Source organism: Nicotiana tomentosiformis, chromosome 8 (genome assembly GCF_000390325.3).
Source record: "Nicotiana tomentosiformis chromosome 8, ASM39032v3, whole genome shotgun sequence".
NCBI lineage: Eukaryota > Viridiplantae > Streptophyta > Magnoliopsida > Solanales > Solanaceae > Nicotiana > Nicotiana tomentosiformis.
Genome location: NC_090819.1, coordinates 94107190 through 94121985, shown reverse-complemented (window position 1 = coordinate 94121985; position 14796 = coordinate 94107190). Strand labels below are relative to the sequence as shown.

Here is a 14796-nt window from a genome sequence, read left to right as displayed (position 1 = left end):
AAAGTATTATATCCTGCAAATTTTTATTTGAAAAACATATAGGCGAAAGAATTTGTATTTGAAGGAGTTGATTAATTGGTTGTACTTGTGTTCCTTATTCGCCTGATCAATAATTATGATGTTCTTGTTTCATTGTTGTTATATCACTGGTTGATTTTGTTGCTATCATTGCTAGTTATTTTCCAGTATTATTTTGTATATTATATTGCACAGGTTAATAGATTAGTGAGTGTCTTGACTGTACCTCGTCTCTACTCCACTGAGGTTAGTCTTGATACTTACTGGGTACCGACCGTGGTGTACTCATACTATACTTCTGCACATTTTTGTGCAAAGCCATGTATTGGAGGTATCATACTCGGACATAGTTAGAATGTGATCACAAGGATTCAAGGTAGAGTTGCTTGGTCGTCGCAGTCCCTTGGAGTCTGTTTATTTTATTGTACTGTTAATTTTTAATCAAATAGTATTGTATATTTGGTCCTCGTGATCATTCTATGTATTCAGTTAGAGTTCGTGACTCAGTACTACCAGTCTTGGGAGGTTGTATATTTACTTTTGCTCCGCAGTTAGTTTTGATTACCTATTAAAAAAATGGCTTTAAAATATAATTGAAATTGGTTTACCTAGTCTTAGAGACTAGGTGCCATCACGACGCCTGTGATGGGATTTTGGGCAGTGACAAATATAAAAGCAAAAAATTAGATTATTATAATAGCAAAGAACTGTTCATTTCATTGTACTATTAATTTTTATTCAAACAGTATTATATATTTGGTCCTTGTGATCATTCTATATATTCAGTTAGAGTTCCGACTCAGTACTACCAGTCTTGGGAGGTTGTATATTCGCTTCTGTTCCGCTGTTAGTTTTGATTACCTATTAAAAAAATGGCTTCAAAATGTAATTGAAATCGGCTTACCTAGTCTTAGAGACTAGGTGTCATCACGACGCCTGTGGTGGGATTTTGAGTTGTGACAAATGTAAAAGCAAAAAATTAGATTATTATAATAGCAAGAAACTGGACTAAAAATTCAAACGACTAATTGTACCATAAAATTTTAGAAACTTTATATATATATATATATATATATATATATATATATATATATATATATATGTAAATAATAAATTAAATAGCTACTTCATTAGTCGATTTGCTTCAACTTTTTCGATTATTTTTTTTATTTAAACCAAAACCAAACTAAACCAAATTTGACCGGTTTTTAAAATTCAAAACCAAAACCAAACCAAACCTAAAAAGTGTCGATTTTTTTGGTCGGTTTAGTTCGGGTTTTCGGGTTTTTATGAATACCCCTACTTGTGAGTTATAAATCTTGTTCTTTATGCATAATTTTGTGCGTTTTCAATATAATTCTCCGATAGATCAAAAATAATTACAACCGCTAGCTAAATATATAGAAAATAGATATATAAAATAAATATATTATACATTAATATACAAAAAATATATTACCAACTATTATTTTGAGGTGCGGCTATACTATGTAAATTTCACTAATATATTTATATAAAAAGGGTCAAATTAAGAAGCAGTAGCTAAAAGTTAAAACATAAATGGATCTGAACTCTTAGGAGTATGATTAAATTATAATTTCTTAGTTACTGAATTGTCATCTTGGAGACAAGCCATCAAACTAATTAATTGCATAATATTCCCAAGAGTAAGGAATCACGATCAAACGTAAAGTATACTCGTTTCAATTGAAGAAAAAGGACCACAAAGTGAGGTGATCCTTTAAATTCTCAAAGTTTTTCAATTATATTACAAACTGGATAATAAATCATCATTGTATTTAATTATAAAGTTAAGCATTTGCAAAAACTTTTTTTAGTCGAAGCAGTAGCCAGAGAAGCAAGAGCAACAAGGAAAAATCCGCTTCAGGCATTCTAGATGCATGGCTTCCAATCTTATCTTATACATGTCAGAGATTTTGACGATCACTAACGCATACAAAACAAATCTCATAATTATTTTTTGCATGCAAAAGTAAAGAGGAAACAAACAAAAGAAAGTGCGGCAAGGGCATGTTTAATTTTCATTATTAAGATTTTTTGAATAATGAAAACCATTCATTGAATAATTGATTTTTCCTATTTTCCGTTATACCAATTAAATTCATTATAAAGATTAGAGATTAACAAAAGAAAAATAAGTGGACCTAGCCTATTAAATTATCACTATATCTCATATTCAAAAATTAAAATTCGATTGATATGAAATTGGAGCAGTTGTCTTTTTTTAATTTTATTATTTTTTCTATTTTAGACTTCACAAGAATTTATCGATATTTTCGATTAAATCTTCATGTTACTAGATTTTCTATATGAATAAATCACTGTTCTTCAAGTCACACCGTAAAAGTTATTTATTTATCTTTATTTGATTCTATATGAAAGATTAATTCCATCATTATAATTTCTATCTGGATTGTGTATCGATATAATATTAAGTAATTTTGTATTAGTTTCTTACAAATTGTGCGAGTAATTAGTCAATCCATGTAAAAACATAATTTGGTGTCTCAAGATTTATAGAGTAAAACAATTTGCTTTGTTATTTATTGTGGGCATAGATGTTGATAGTATACCTACTTGTACTGCAACGACACTGGCCATAGCTGTCCATGCTTTAATTAATACATTCAGTAGAGTGCTACCGGCTACGTGGGTGGTGAGTGAACCAGTCGAACTAAAAATTACAATTAGGAAATACAATATTAATTTAATTGGAAAATGATATTTACCTTTAAACAATTAATAAGCCCCAATTTGTTTTGAAAACATTCTTAGGAGGGTTTTGACGAATTTATTACTCCACTAAGAAGGTTCATTATTGTATATAGATTCTAGTTGATTATTTGATTTGAGCTTGAATAGTTTGATGTTTTAATTTTTTCATTAAACTTATCAAACTTTTGAAATTATAAAATCAAAATTTAATATTTATAAGAATAGTAGTAAATTTTATTATCCCGTGGACTAATCCCTAGAATTTTTATTTAAATATGAAATTACTTTTCAATTTTTTTGAACTTAATTTCAATAATTTCAATGTTCTTACTTGGAAGCTAATCACCTTTTCTAGACGGTTGGAATATTAAATATTAAAATTAACGAATAGCAAAGCAACACGAAAAAAAAAAAACACAAAGATATTCCTCGTAAATGTGCTAATCTCCTTTTTAGTAGTTTAATCTACATCTAACGCCCTAATGAAGCATTGAAGCGTAATCATCTCATTAATTGACTAGCATTAAAAACTGAAAATGAAGATATCGTCAACGAAACTTTTTTTTTCTTTCTAACTGTGATGTACTAGCTTTGATTACCTTGTTTGAACAATGATTGTTCGCTACGTTGTGAGTGCTATCTTGATCATTGGACTGTCAGTTGTCGCCGCCGTTGACGGCAGGGATGTGCTGAAATTACCATCGGAAGCATCAACGTTTTTCAGTGGTAATTATGATGATGATTCAATTGGTACTAAATGGGCTGTGTTGGTTGCTGGATCAAGAGGCTACTGGAATTACAGGCACCAGGTTACTCTTCACCTTGCCCCTAATTTAGCTTTTCACCAAATTAAAGATTTTCCTTTTTTTTTTTTTTTCTTTTCTTTTTTTCTCTCTCTCTCTCTCTCTCTCTCTCTTTCTTTTTGGCATTTGAGTAGCAAACAAGAAGAATCAAATAAATAGATGAATAGAAGGCAAAATGATTGCTTTGAAGTTTTTGTATTTTCTGGTTTTTGGTATCAGTTAGAGTTAAGTAGCTGTTTATGAGCATGTCGACATACTATCAGTTACCCTAACCAACATATAGGCTTTGTTTGGTAATTAAGGTGATATGAAAATAGAAAATGTCTGTGATTTATTTGAACAAAGCTAACGCCAAAATATGTGGTACCATATTCTTAATTATTGAGAATTTGGAGGTGCAGCGGCTACTTTGTAAGCTGAATTTGCGTTTGCATAAAAATATTGGTTAGATATGGATGAAAACTTGAAATGGAGCTCAGACGAGGCTATTGGAATGAGAATAATGCACTGTTTTCTATGAGCTCTTGCTTCTATTTTGCTAATAAGCGTTGTAAATTTTGTCTCTTTTGTACCAGGCAGATGTTTGTCACGCATATCAGCTGTTGAAGAAAGGTGGCCTCAAGGATGAGAATATTATTGTGTTTATGTATGATGACATTGCTCATAATTTTGAAAATCCTAGGCCAGGAGTCATCATAAATAGCCCTAATGGTGACGATGTCTATAAAGGAGTTCCAAAGGTAGGTTCTTTCTCAGGCATGAATCACTAACTAAAATTTTAAACAGTTAATTTTACTCTAATCTGATAGTATTTCCCTATGGCAGGATTATACAGGGCATCATGTTACAGCCAACAACTTTCTTGCTGTTATCCTTGGGAACAAAGCCGCTCTTAGTGGAGGCAGTGGGAAGGTGGTGGAAAGTGGTCCAAATGATCATATCTTCATCTTCTACAGTGATCATGGTGGTCCTGGAGTGCTTGGTTAGTTTCCTGCATGGAGTTTATGATGCCTCTTTGTTGGTGCTTGTTTGTTACTTAATCGCTCATATAATTTTCTTTCCTTAAGGACTAGCCAAAAAAGTCTGTGGTTACTTAAAAGGAGGCAGTTTGGTTCTTGTTCAGTTGTTATTCTATTTCTTGTGTTGGACCGATTTATTGACTATAATAAGCTTTAGCTCCATTTCTTGTTTGCTTTAGATATTATTAACTTATGAGTTTGAATCTCCCTTTTAGTTTTCATAATTCTAGTTGCATATTTGTGACAGAATTTGTGGCTTGAAAGTTGAAACTTGAAAAACACACTCTCTCTCATCCCTTTTTTTCTTCTCAATTTGGAGTTTTTGGATTTACTTTTTATGCAGTAAGCTGGGTCTTTGGGTACACCATGGAATCCAATGTGAATATTGCTGGGGAGAACGGTTCATTTCTCTTTTTTTCTTTTTTCTTTTTAATAAAAGGGTTCATTTCAGTTTCATTCTTAGGAGTACTAACAAATGTAGGTGTAGGTTTGGTGGACTGAATCGACTAGATATTTATTGGATAGAATTAGGAATGAAGTTATTCGGGACAAGGTGGGAGTGACCCTGTGGAGGCAAAGATGCGTGAGGCGAGGTTGAGATGGTTCGGGCATGTTAAGAGGAGAAACACACATGCCCCAGTTAGGAGATGTGAGAGGTTAGCCTTGGGAGGTGAGAGGAGGGGTAGAGGTAGGCCAAAGAAGTCTTGGGGAGAGGTGATCAGGCGTGACATGGCGCAGCTTGAGCTAACCGAGGACATGACCCTAGATAGAAGGGTGTGGAGGTTGAAGATTAGGGTAGAAAGTTAGTAGGTAGTCGTGCGTTTCCCTTTGTCTTCTCTAGTTCGATAGTATTAGTGCTAGTACGGTACCCTTTTTTCCTTAGTTTGTTATATTCGCATGTCTTTTTCTGTTATTACTTGCCATCGGTAATTCCGTAGTTTGCTAGCAGTACTTCGTTCATATTCTCGTTTGCTGCCTTGGACTTAGTTTTCTAAATATATTGTCTTGCTATTACTTGTTATCGGTACGTCTTTCATATACTGTATTGCTATCTTCGATTTACTTTTCTAATTATTTGTCTTGCTATTACTTGCTATCAGAGCTTCTTTCACCATCTTTAGCCGAGGGTCTATCGGAAACAGTCTTTCTGCCCTTCCAGGGTAGGGGTAAGGCTACGTACATCCTACCCTCCCCAGACCCCACTTGTGGGATTATACTGGGTTGTTGTTGTTGTTGTCTGTTATTAGGAATAGGGCAACTGGAAGTATCAATAATTGTAGGGTTGAGCTTAAGGTTGGATTATTTGTTGATAATCTATGTTGTTATTGTTTTTTTAGTTTATCGGTTTGGTAATTACTACTAATCTGCAACGCTTTATATTCTTATATTTTCACAAATCAGGGATGCCTAGTGGCCCTTATCTCTATGCTGATGATTTAATTGATGTCTTGAAAAGGAAGCATGCTTCAGGGACATACAAAAGCTTAGTAAGTCGCTTTTGTCAGTTCGTTTCTTCTTTTTTCAGTTTTAATTTTCTGTCTATGGCTTGTAACTGTTGAGGGTCAGAGATTTTTGGGGTCAATCCGGTTGACGCAATTGCTTATTGTCATATCCCGTAAATGATCTTCAGGTCTTTTACATTGAGGCTTGTGAATCTGGGAGTATATTTGAGGGCCTTCTACCTGAAGGTCTTAATATCTATGCAACAACAGCATCAAATGCTGAAGAGGACAGTTGGGGAACCTACTGTCCAGGAGACTATCCAGGTCCTCCTCCAGAATACCAGACCTGCTTGGGTGACTTGTACGCTGTATCTTGGATGGAAGATAGGTATTCACAGGCTTTCAGATGCTCTTTCCATCCTCCTTTTCGATTCTCCTCTTTGTTCTTCAGCTTACTAGTTTGTGAGCAGGTGACTTGCCAATGCGAGTGGCATGTCTGTGTTTTCTACGGTTTGATGATGTAATATTTAGAAATATAACGATTTCGAGTTCTTTTAGGTGGTATTTTTATTGTTTCTGTAAATTCTGCTGTCTGTTGACTAACTATGATCTTTCTACATGAACAGTGAAAAACACAATCTCCGAAGAGAAACTTTAGGAATGCAATATGAGCTGGTAAGAGTTTCTTGACAACTATGTATATGCAATTGAAAGGAATTTTTCTATTTCTCTTTCTTCTTCTTTAGTTCTTTTACTTATTTTGGTTTAGGAAGTGTTTCTTCTTAGATGATAAGGCAGAATAGCTGACAAGCCTTACTAGGGAAGATTATAGATGCCTTTTCATTATTGTTTCTTTAAAAAGAAACTTCTGACATCCTGATTTTGCAGGTTAAAAGGAGAACTGCTAACTCATTTCCCTATGCAAGTTCGCATGTCATGCAATATGGTGATCTGAAGCTAATGGATGATCCTCTTTCCCTTTATATGGGCACCAATCCCGCAAATGATAATTACACTTTTCTGGACGAGAATTCCTCACTGCTCTCCGCAAAGCCTGTTAACCAACGTGATGCAGATCTTTTGCATTTCTGGGACAAGGTATGCACTAAGCTCCTTTAGCCAGTGTAATATTCTGATTTAATAGTCCAAACGTCAACTTCCAAGTGATTTAGTTGAATATTTCACTTGTCTTACTAAATTGATGGAACCCTTAATAATAAGTGCAGTTTTGATGGCTAACTGAAATAAAAACCAGATGCTTCTTGTGGTTCTAGAGAAGCATTCTAGGCAACGAAACTCATATTTTGCGAAGATCATTGCAATAATTTTTTACCCGATAAGCTATTAAATATTGGACTAGTTAACAAGTAAAGATAAACAGATTGGGTTGAGGATATTATTATGGGTCAGAGACTTTTGTAATTAAGATGCACTGTGGAGTAGGAAAGTTTATGGTTTATCTTAGAGAGAGCATAATTCTAAGGTTTAATTTCGCGATGCCTAGGAATCAGTCATAACATGTAAATATAGAGTGTCATTTGAGGAAAATTTATGGTTTTTCTTAGAGGGCATAATTCTTTGGTTTAATTTCGCGATGCCTAGGAATCAGTCATACCATGTAAATGTAGATTGTCATTTGTCAGTCTCTTCTTGATTTGATCACTCATACTGCTGGGTATAATTCATTTGGTTTGATTTAAAACTAGTAGCAGCTAATATCCTAATTTTTTCCTGAAAAATGGTAGTTCCTCAAGGCTCCTCAAGGTTCTGTTAGGAAAGTTGAAGCCCAGAAGCAGCTGAGTGAAGCTATGTCACACAGAATGCACATAGATGACAGCATTGTTCTTGTTGGGAGGCTTCTATTCGGAATTGAGAAAGGTCCTGACGTGCTGATTAGAGTCCGACCTACTGGCGAGCCTCTTGTTGATGATTGGAATTGTCTTAAATCCTTTGTAAGCATATTCTAGATCTCTGTTCAAACCATTTATCTTCAGAATCTTTACTTACCTAATGCGTTGAAGATTTGGTTAGGGGCAGGGTGGTCTTTTTAATATACAGAGCTGTTCATATGGCAATTGACGATGTGACAATTTCTGTCTTATTCCCCTGTTGTTCTGCTTGAAGTTATGCTTATCAAAGATGTAATTTCCTTAACCTTTTTCAGGTAAGAACATTTGAGACACGTTGTGGATCATTGTCCCAGTATGGAATGAAACATATGCGTGCTGTTGCTAACATATGCAACTCTGGTATAACAATGGAGCAGATAGCCAAAGTATCAGCACAAGCTTGTGTGAGTATTCCTTCCAACTCTTGGAGTTCTCTCGACGAGGGATTTAGTGCATAGGACACACAAATTCTGATCTCTCGGGGTATGATCTTCTTGGTATCATTGACTTCATGTATACCTTTATGTAAAATGATCGTAAATATGCCTTTTCTTAAAAAAATTAATGTACATTGGTTATTAGAAAAAAATGATTGTACATATGCTTCTTTCTTAACATGGTGGTGATCTTGTATAAGTAAAGCTGACAGATGCTTATCACTTTGTTGTGTTAATGCATATGATTGATAAGCATTAATTAAAAGTGAGCTGAAGTAGGTTTGTGTGCAATTGATAAGCCTAACTCACTAGGATAGATATTTAATAACTATGATATTGCACTTAATACGAAAATATGAGAACTATATTAAAAATAAACTTAGTATTTCTCTTTGTAAGTTCTGGCCTCCCACGGACCTGATCATGAAAATTAGCACAAATCGTGGATGTTATTCAATTTCTGTTGTGGAATTTAAGGTCACTTCATCCTCCCGTCAGAAAATCTGCAGTAACTAACCTTTCAAAAAGAGAGGGAGAGATATTCTACTTGAAGCTCGTTGAAAATGGACAATTAAACATCACAAAGAGAAGTTGCTTTCAGTATTTTTGGGGCTTCAGCTTGTATGGAAATTAATCCTGCATTTATTAATATGGCAAAATACAAAATTGGCTGATCGGCCGAAATTAATTGCATTCGCTAGCCAAAAAGTGTATAAAATAAGTATATTATATTTATATAATACACATATATACAAATAATTTATATTTTGTAGGCCATTATTTTTGTGATCGGCTAAAAATATACATTTCTCTTACTATTATATTATCTGGCAATTGTTCCCGTACTTCTGAATTCTTTGTTTTTTTGGTCAAATGTTCTTGAAGGTTGTTTGTTTTCTGGAGGGCTCTTGAATTTGGTAGGCTGGTATGTGCTAAAATATAGTGAGGTGCTTTAACAAACTGGGATATGGTTGGCACATGAATAAAGTAAATGAGACCATAATTAGTTATCTTAAACAAAATGACAATTAATTTGTGTGTGTTTCTGTTAGGGTTTTTGCCCTGAATTTTTTTTTATATCATATTTGAGTTTTACTTTTTTCTTAAAACAAAATTAAAGTATTACCATAATTACTTTTACTTTTCTTGAAAGGAAAATATATTTCTCTTCCATATTTAGTTATTCATTGTCTTGGGAGAAAATATTTGGACATCTATAAATTGAAGGCATCCTTCTTACAACTAGTATGTGTTTAGAGAGTTATTTTGAGGGAGAATTTTCTCTCAATAGGATCTTATGTTTTCTTTTAATAAGTAGGCCAATTGGCCAAACCATATTTGTATGCATATTTTAGTATATTTTTCTTTGTGTCTGATTTATCGACATCCAATGTTTGCAATTATTAGCATGCTCATGACGCCCTGTTATTTTTGATCCCAACAAGTGGTATGAGAGCTAATGGTTCGACGAGGTTGGAGACTGGTTGAAGGCGGGTTTAGATCAAGCAATAACCAATATGACGATAATAAAGATTTTTATCCAAAAAAAAAAGTCTGAGTACTACGTGTGGAGACACACTTTCGACCATATATTTTCAACATACATGCTGCTGCACTTTAAAACAAAAATCATTTTAACCCATGTTTATGGGTTCTTACTTTCGAGTTCTAACTTTCAACTCATGCTTACTTTTAATGCATGACACCACTTTAACCATGTTCATGACTTTTAGCGATGGGCTTCAATACTTTTAACCCATGCTTACTTTTAATGCATGAGTTCCCACTTTTAACTCTACTCACTTTTAACATAGAGCTTCACTTTTAACCCTGCTTACTTTTAACGTAGGGTTTCGAAACTTTTAACTCGTGTTCACTTTCAATGCAAGAGGCTCCAACTTTTAACCCATACCTATTTTTAACTATGACAAACTACATTGATGAAGATAATGCACGTGAAGAATGTAAATCAAATCTTGTCCGAAAATCAGGCAAAAAAATGGGAGATTTGTTAGGGTTTTGCCCTGATTTTCTTACCATATTTGAGTTCTACTTTTTTCTTAAAGAAAAGTCAAAGTATTACCATAATTGCTTTTACCATACCTGAAAGGAAAATATAATTATGGTCGTCTTTGGAGAAAAAGTTTTGGATATCTATAAATTGAAGACATCCTTCTCATAACTAGAACATACAATAGCATCCATAATGTATTCATTTAGAGAATTTTATTTAGGGGAGAATTTTCTCTCAATAGGATCTTATGTTTTTCCCCATATGCAGGCCAATTGGCCAAACCACATTTTTATGCAAATTTTAGTATATTTTTTTGTGCCTGATTTATCGGTTTGCAACTATTAGCTTCTCCATGACGTCATGTTATTTTCGATCCCAACACTACTCATGAAACACGAAATTTTTGCTAATAATCTAGTAAACTGTTACGACCCAAATTCATCAATAGGTCGTGATGACGCCCAAATCCCAGCTAGGCAAGCCAACTAATGATTTAAACATATATTCATTTCTTTAAAAATTATTCGAGTAATCAAACTCTTCGAAGTTTCAACAATTAAGAAAAAAATATGAAAAAAATAAGAAAAATAAAACCCAAGTAAAATAATTAAAACCAAAAATTCTACTAGTGTGTGCCAAGACCTGGTGTCACAAGTATATGAGCATCTAGTAAATTATATAAATTTCTAAATACTGTCTGAAATAAAATAGACAGAATATAAATACAAAAAGAGGCACTAGTTGATGCAGAACGACTCAGAAAGCAGCTCACCACTAAGCCTCTGGATAACGTGGGTATGCGCCGATAGTTCCTCCGATAGTACCTGTCTCAGGTCCTGCACAAAAAGTGCAGCAAGCGTAGCATGAGTACGTAAACAACGTGTACCCAGTAAGTATCAAGCCTAATCTCAAAGAAGCAGTGACGAGATGTCGACTTTGACACTCACTATGGGTCAATAATATTACAATAGGAATATTTAATTAAACATGATTTTTAGGTGAACAACAATAATTTTCTAAACAAGCAGAAATAATTAATTCCTTACATTTCAATAATTTTTAATTTATCAATTAACTTTACAAGCAGCAATTCAAATATCAAGGTATCGTGTAATTATTATTATTAGGCAAGATTTCTGCCGAGGTCGTACGACCCGATCCAGAGTGTCGTGTACACTGCCGAGGGACGTGTGACGCGATCCATAGATGCATCTATATTGCCGAGGTGTTTGGCCCGCTCCACAAGAAAGTAGGACATTTTCTTATGAACCTCCGGAATGAGAAGTTATTATAAAATTAACACAGATGGTGTTCAATTTCTATTAACAATTAAATAATTTACACAAAATTCAAGTATATGAAGTTTTGATCTTTTATAATTTTCTCTAACAATTTACAATATAATTCTAATAATTTAATTAAATACAAGATGCAATTATCACAAGTAATTCATGATTTGAGTCCTAAATTACCCGGACATAGCATAATTAGTAGCTACGCACGGACTCTCGTCACCTCGTGCGTACGTAGCCCTCACAATTAGCAACAATTATTAATTTAGATCACCTATGGGGTAAATTCCCTCTTACAAGGTTAGACAAGAGACTTACTTTGTCTCAAAGCCACTTCCCGATCACAATATCGCATAAAATCTCAATTCGGTGCCGAAAAATCCAAAACTATCCAAATGTTATGTAAAATAATTAATACATGCTCAATAATTTAAAATTAGACTATTAAATTAATTACCCAACCCAAAATGGTAAAATTTCTAAAATTCACCCTTGGCCCACATGCTCGAATTTCGAAAATTTTCGGAGAAAATCGTTACCCATAATCTCAAGAACTCAAATATATAATTTTTCATCCAATTCCATAACCATTTTCGTGGTTAAAATCTCATTTTTATTCAAATCTAGATTTTTCCTCTAACCCTTGATTTTCACAATTTACAGGTTATAATCTACCCATAATCTATGTATTTAACTCGAAGTGTGTAGAATTAACTTACCTTTAAGTTGCTAGTTAAAATTCCCTCTCAAAAAGCTCCAAAATCGCCTAAGAATAGAGAGAAATGGGCAAAAATAGTTGTTTTCCCGTTCTTTAAGGGTTCTGCCAAACAACCCTTTCGCATCTGCGGCTCGCAGGCCGCTTCTGCGGCTCCGCATCTGCAAAAAATGCATCGCAGATACGGCATCCCCCTAAGCCGGCCCCGTTCGCTTCTGCGGCTTGTACATCGCATCTGCGATGCGCTTATGCGGTTTGTACCTACGCATCTGCGCCCAGTCCGCTTCTGCGGTGCTTTTCACGCACCTGTGGGCTCGCACCTGCGGCTGGCCAAGCGCAGGTGCGGTTGCAGCAGAAGCTGGAAGCTTCAACTGCAGCTCCAAGGTCCAAAATCGATCCGAGCCTCGTCCGATTAACAACCCGCCCGAACATACGAACAAGTTTGAAATCATAAAACGGACTCGCTCGAATCCTCGGAACATGTAAAACAACATCAAAACTAAGAATCATACCTCAAACCAATTTGATTCAACTTAGAAATTTAAAATTCTTCAAACTTACCCCGAACGCGCCGAAATATACTTATACTACTCAGAATGACACCAAATTTTGCGTGCAAGTCTTAAATCACCATACAGAGCTATTCTCAGGCTCGGAATTCAAACGGACTTCAATTACTCTAAAACCTACCCCAAACCAAATTTAAAGAACATTAAACCTTCAAATAGTTGATTTTCACTATTAACCGCCGAAACACTCTCGGGTTGTCCAAAACCCGATTCGAACATACGCTCAAGTCCAAAATCATCATACAAACCTATTGGAACCGTCAAATCCGATTCCGGGGTCGTTTTCTCAAAATGTTGACCGAAGTCAAACTTGGCCTTTTAAAGCCAAATTAAAGAACTAAGTGTTCCGATTTCAACCCGAACACTTCCAAATCCCGAACCAACGATCCCCGCAAGTCATAAATTAATAAAAGCACATACGAAAAGTTTTATTTAGGGGAACAGAGTTCTAAAAGTCAAAATGACCGGTTGGGTCATTACATAAACCACAAAAGTGAGTGACTAGGAGGAAACAAAGGTAATATTTTATGTGACACTTAAGAAAAACTGAGTGATAGCACTGTAGTTTAATAACCTTTTTTTTTGATGTAATGGAGAATATTTAGGGACAGATTGATGTAGAGATGTTTCAGAATTGGTTTCCTTCTTTATAGGGAATTACAATATTTTATAGGATATATCTTTTTATACTTTTACCATGTTCATGTTGTATAATATGTTATTCAATTTATAGTTGTAGATTATGAAATATTTTATGAAACCATAAGTAATTATATAAATCTTCCTTCAAAGTAACAGTTGTGTCTATAATTGTCTTTCTTAGGAACGGTTGTGACTTGTGAGTATAAATGTAACTCTTCGCATGCTGTACTTGAACGTTTAATCGAGAAGATAGAATGCCCACCTTTATACAATCCATTTTTGCTTGCCTCTCACCAAAGTTCGGACTAAATGGTCAAAGCTCCGGCTAAGAAAAGAGAGGCGGAGCTATGGAGGGTAGGCTTCTCATTGTATGCCGAGCCTTTCAAAAACACACAACCTCGAATCTATTCTACCCTACGCTACCATCTTTCTTCCTTGTGATTCAACCACGACGGATATTTAGTCAACTGTGGTTACGCTTACACCAAGAACTCCTATTCTATTTCATCAAGAGCTGATTCAATTGCAGCACTTACTGTAACAAAAAGAGCTGTAAGCTTTTTAATAAGAAAATAGAAGGAAAAAGTCAAAAATGGAAAAAAAAACCAACCCGCTAGGTAAGCCAATTATCAAATATTCAATTCCAATGAATTTAATAAGGCAATTAATTAAAAGAAAATATATGAAACCAATACATTTCCCCAAGAACTGATAGTACAAATCATGAGCTTCTAAGAGTAGAGTTTACAAAGTTGGTATGAAATAAATACATCATCTATTTGAAAAGTACATAAATAGAGTTTTATGAATCTAAGGCTACCATGAACAAGAGGCAGCTACAACCGGAACGCAGGTACACCTTCAGATCCGGTTCCCGACGAACGCAGCAACATCAACATCCAACATCTGCACGCAAGGTGCAGAAGTGTAGTATGAGTACAACCGACCTCATGTACTCAATAAGTAACAAACCTAACCTTAGGTTGAAAGTAGTGACGAGTGTCGCGCCCCTTTTTCTCGCGAAATCGGGTTTCGACATTGACAACTCTTTTAAAGGAAGGGTTATTCAAAAGAGAGAGTCGCCACCTAATAGATTAATGTGCGTTAGGGTACCTATTTGCAAATGACTCGGATTTACTAGTTTGCATCACCAAAGATCGGGTAAGGGCTCAAATTACCTCGAGGAGAAGGTATTAGGCACTCCTCGAGGTCCACAATGG

The 14796-nt window shown here is 34.8% G+C and overlaps 1 protein-coding gene across 1 annotated transcript; it reads left to right on the top strand.

Annotated features, from left to right (window-relative positions):
- Positions 1–3241: 3241 nt before the first annotated feature.
- LOC104101855 (vacuolar-processing enzyme-like) lies at positions 3242–8609 on the top strand. Its single transcript, XM_009609380.4, has 9 exons — positions 3242–3563; positions 4133–4297; positions 4383–4539; positions 5978–6063; positions 6207–6406; positions 6645–6693; positions 6907–7116; positions 7764–7970; positions 8183–8609. The coding sequence occupies exons 1-9, from the start codon at positions 3366–3368 to the stop codon at positions 8363–8365; spliced, it is 1455 nt and encodes a 484-aa protein (XP_009607675.1). The 5' UTR covers positions 3242–3365; the 3' UTR covers positions 8366–8609.
- Positions 8610–14796: the final 6187 nt, after the last annotated feature.